Below are 2,500 nucleotides of genomic sequence, written 5' to 3'. Positions count from 1 at the left end.
ATATATATATATATATATACATATATTACACACACACACAAACACACACCAGTCTCAACAAATCAAGTGCAATGCTTTCTATTGCTAAAACAGGAATAGTACAGTTTGATTTCAAACTAAGAGCAAATCAATTGGAACATGAAACAATTTATTTACGTAATTATGTTATGGTGACTCCTTTGCAAAACATCGTATGACTTTTTTTTTTGCTAGGTGTTGCACGGATGCGCATTATCGCAGTCGAGCCAGAAAAAAAAGATGTTTTGTTGGACCAGCTGCATAAAACACACCTTGAAGTCCTACTTCCAAATGTAGTTCTAAAGTTGATCAAACCTGATTGCCTTCGACTGATTTTTTTCGTATACAAAAATGCTTGTTAGAGGATTTTTTTTTCTCCATTGAAAAAACTGCGTTTGCCTGGGGGAAGATATCGCGTACTCCCACTCCCCCTGCTTGAAGGGGGTGGTCTATTTTGAGGTGGTCTTATCACAGCTGTTGCATGTGTGGTGGCAGGCAGCCTGTCCGAGCCCCTTGGCCGCTCTCTCTTTCCCCTTCCGGCCCTCTGTCCCGGTAAGACCGCTTGTGTGTTCGCTAAAGCCCGTCGTCACGAACATTAAATTAACCTTTACACACGGCGTGCATTTTTTTTCTCCTTCTCCATTTTGGTGTTTAACAGTACTTGCTAAGCGCTCGTCCGATGATTGCCTCACATGATAGTGACGACCTTCCGATTTCTCGCAGCCGTAATATTCTCATTTTTTTCACAGCCAATCACTGTGATTTTTCCGCACGCGGCCGCCGCCGCCACTACCGACCGTCGATAGCGCGGCTTTCTCAGGAAATAAATCAATGTTTTGTCCATATAAAGAGGGTCTCAAAATAGCCCGCGGCTCTGGAACAGGTGCCATGTGCTCAGCTTGTGAAAGCAGCGTGAGGGCTGCGCTAATTTTATGCGCGTAAACATTCGCCGACTGGGACTGTGTGGAACATTGTGGCTTGTTTTCAAGTACAAATAGGAGCTATGGGGAAGCTTTCCATTTTAATGAGTGATTTAGAAGCATAACGAGCATTTGTCACTGAATTGGGACGTGGATAATGGGAGCACTGCGTTAGTTTGCAAACACGGAAGGATTTTTCGGTACAGAGGATGACCTATGACCCATTTGGAATCATTCCTGGACAAGTGCTGTCTTTTTGAGGAATCTTTTTGAAAAAGCCCCTAGATGTCACACAAAAGGAGAACACGTACGAATGATGGAACAATTGATGAAGATGAAGCAAACACAGTCCTTAAAATACGTCACTATTTACTATATGCGTTACGCAATTTAAATATTTTGGGGGGGAAATCGGATAAATTTTAAAAAACAGCAGAACCGTTAACGTTCAATCTTACAGTTCCATGGATGAGAATTTTCATCAGGTACATTTTTTTTAAACAAGCAGTATATAAACAAGGCTTCGAGGCTTGATACTTACAAATAATAATAATAAAAAACTAAAATTAAGAAAGAAAGTAAATAATTGAAACAAATTCACAAGACATGGCAAAAATTTGGCACACTGGGCAACACAGCTAACTTAATTTCTGAGTGCAAACTAATGAAAAAAATTGACAGCTAGCACTGTGCATATTGGAAATCAGGTGAAAAACTCAACGCCATTTCACACTGGTAAATAATATACAGTGATCCCTCGTTTTTTGCGATGGGGACCGGAACCCCACCACGATAAGTGAAAAAGCACGACGTAGCATCACCCCCCCCGCCTCTGCTTTTCCCCATAGTAACAAAAAAAAGCTAAATAAAACCACATATTAATCCTTGGATTGCCCCTTAGCAACACGAAACAAAGATGGAGTCCTGTCCAGAGAACATTACCCCGGCCATGAGCACCCAAGCAGTTTCAACGAAAGACCCTAATGGGGACCTGAGCGAAAACCTAAGCAAACAACTGGATGACATCATCAGTACCTACAAGGCCGACGAGGTTCCGGATGAACCGGACGAAAGGGAGGAGGTCCAGACCAACACCCGACGAGACCAGAAACTGGAGAAGAAGATGCTTAAAAATTTGGGTAGTTTTTTTTTTCCAACTGAATGAAAATGATCTGAAATGTATGTGAGGTAGAAGGACTAAATCTAAGACCTTCCGCTGACACTCAGGGAAGGACGCCCTCCTCCTCATGCAAAGTCTGAACAAACTCGACACTCCCGAGCAAAAACTGGAAGCCACCATCAAAAAGCACGCCGAGCTGGTGAGTGGATTTGCCCGGACGCGTAAGCCAAATCAGCCTAACCCCGCGCTTAATCCCCGAGCGTTAGCGTCCGACTGACGACATCTGGACTGGGGCTCATATGCGATTGTAGCTGGAGGAGCACCGAAATGACCAGAAGCAGTTGAAAGTTCTGCAGAAGAAGCTTCTGCAGGTGATGAAGGAGAAGGACCAGCTGCAAAGCGAGCACAGCCGCGCCGTCCTGGCTCGTAGCAAACTGGAAGG

At 43.8% G+C, this 2,500-nt stretch overlaps 1 protein-coding gene across 1 annotated transcript in view; it reads left to right on the top strand.

Annotated features, from left to right (window-relative positions):
• The first annotated feature begins 511 nt into the window (after nucleotides 1-511).
• txlnbb (taxilin beta b) overlaps nucleotides 512-2,500 on the top strand; it is a 5,695-nt gene continuing 3,706 nt past the window's right edge. The window contains exons 1-4 of the mRNA XM_088432987.1: nucleotides 512-570; nucleotides 1,840-2,077; nucleotides 2,166-2,257; nucleotides 2,370-2,500. The exon at nucleotides 2,370-2,500 is cut by the window's right edge and continues 40 nt beyond it. Of these exons, the coding sequence (XP_088289113.1) occupies nucleotides 1,855-2,077; nucleotides 2,166-2,257; nucleotides 2,370-2,500 (446 nt within the window). The 5' untranslated portion in view covers nucleotides 512-570; nucleotides 1,840-1,854. The remainder of the gene's footprint in view (nucleotides 571-1,839; nucleotides 2,078-2,165; nucleotides 2,258-2,369) is intronic.

This window comes from Hippichthys cyanospilos, chromosome 14, assembly GCF_059441005.1.
Source record: "Hippichthys cyanospilos isolate Australia breed blue-spotted pipefish chromosome 14, RoL_Hcya_1.0, whole genome shotgun sequence".
Taxonomy (NCBI): Eukaryota; Metazoa; Chordata; class Actinopteri; order Syngnathiformes; family Syngnathidae; genus Hippichthys; species Hippichthys cyanospilos.
The sequence above is the reverse complement of the archived record's forward strand: the minus strand, read 5'-3'. Positions and strand labels throughout refer to the sequence as shown.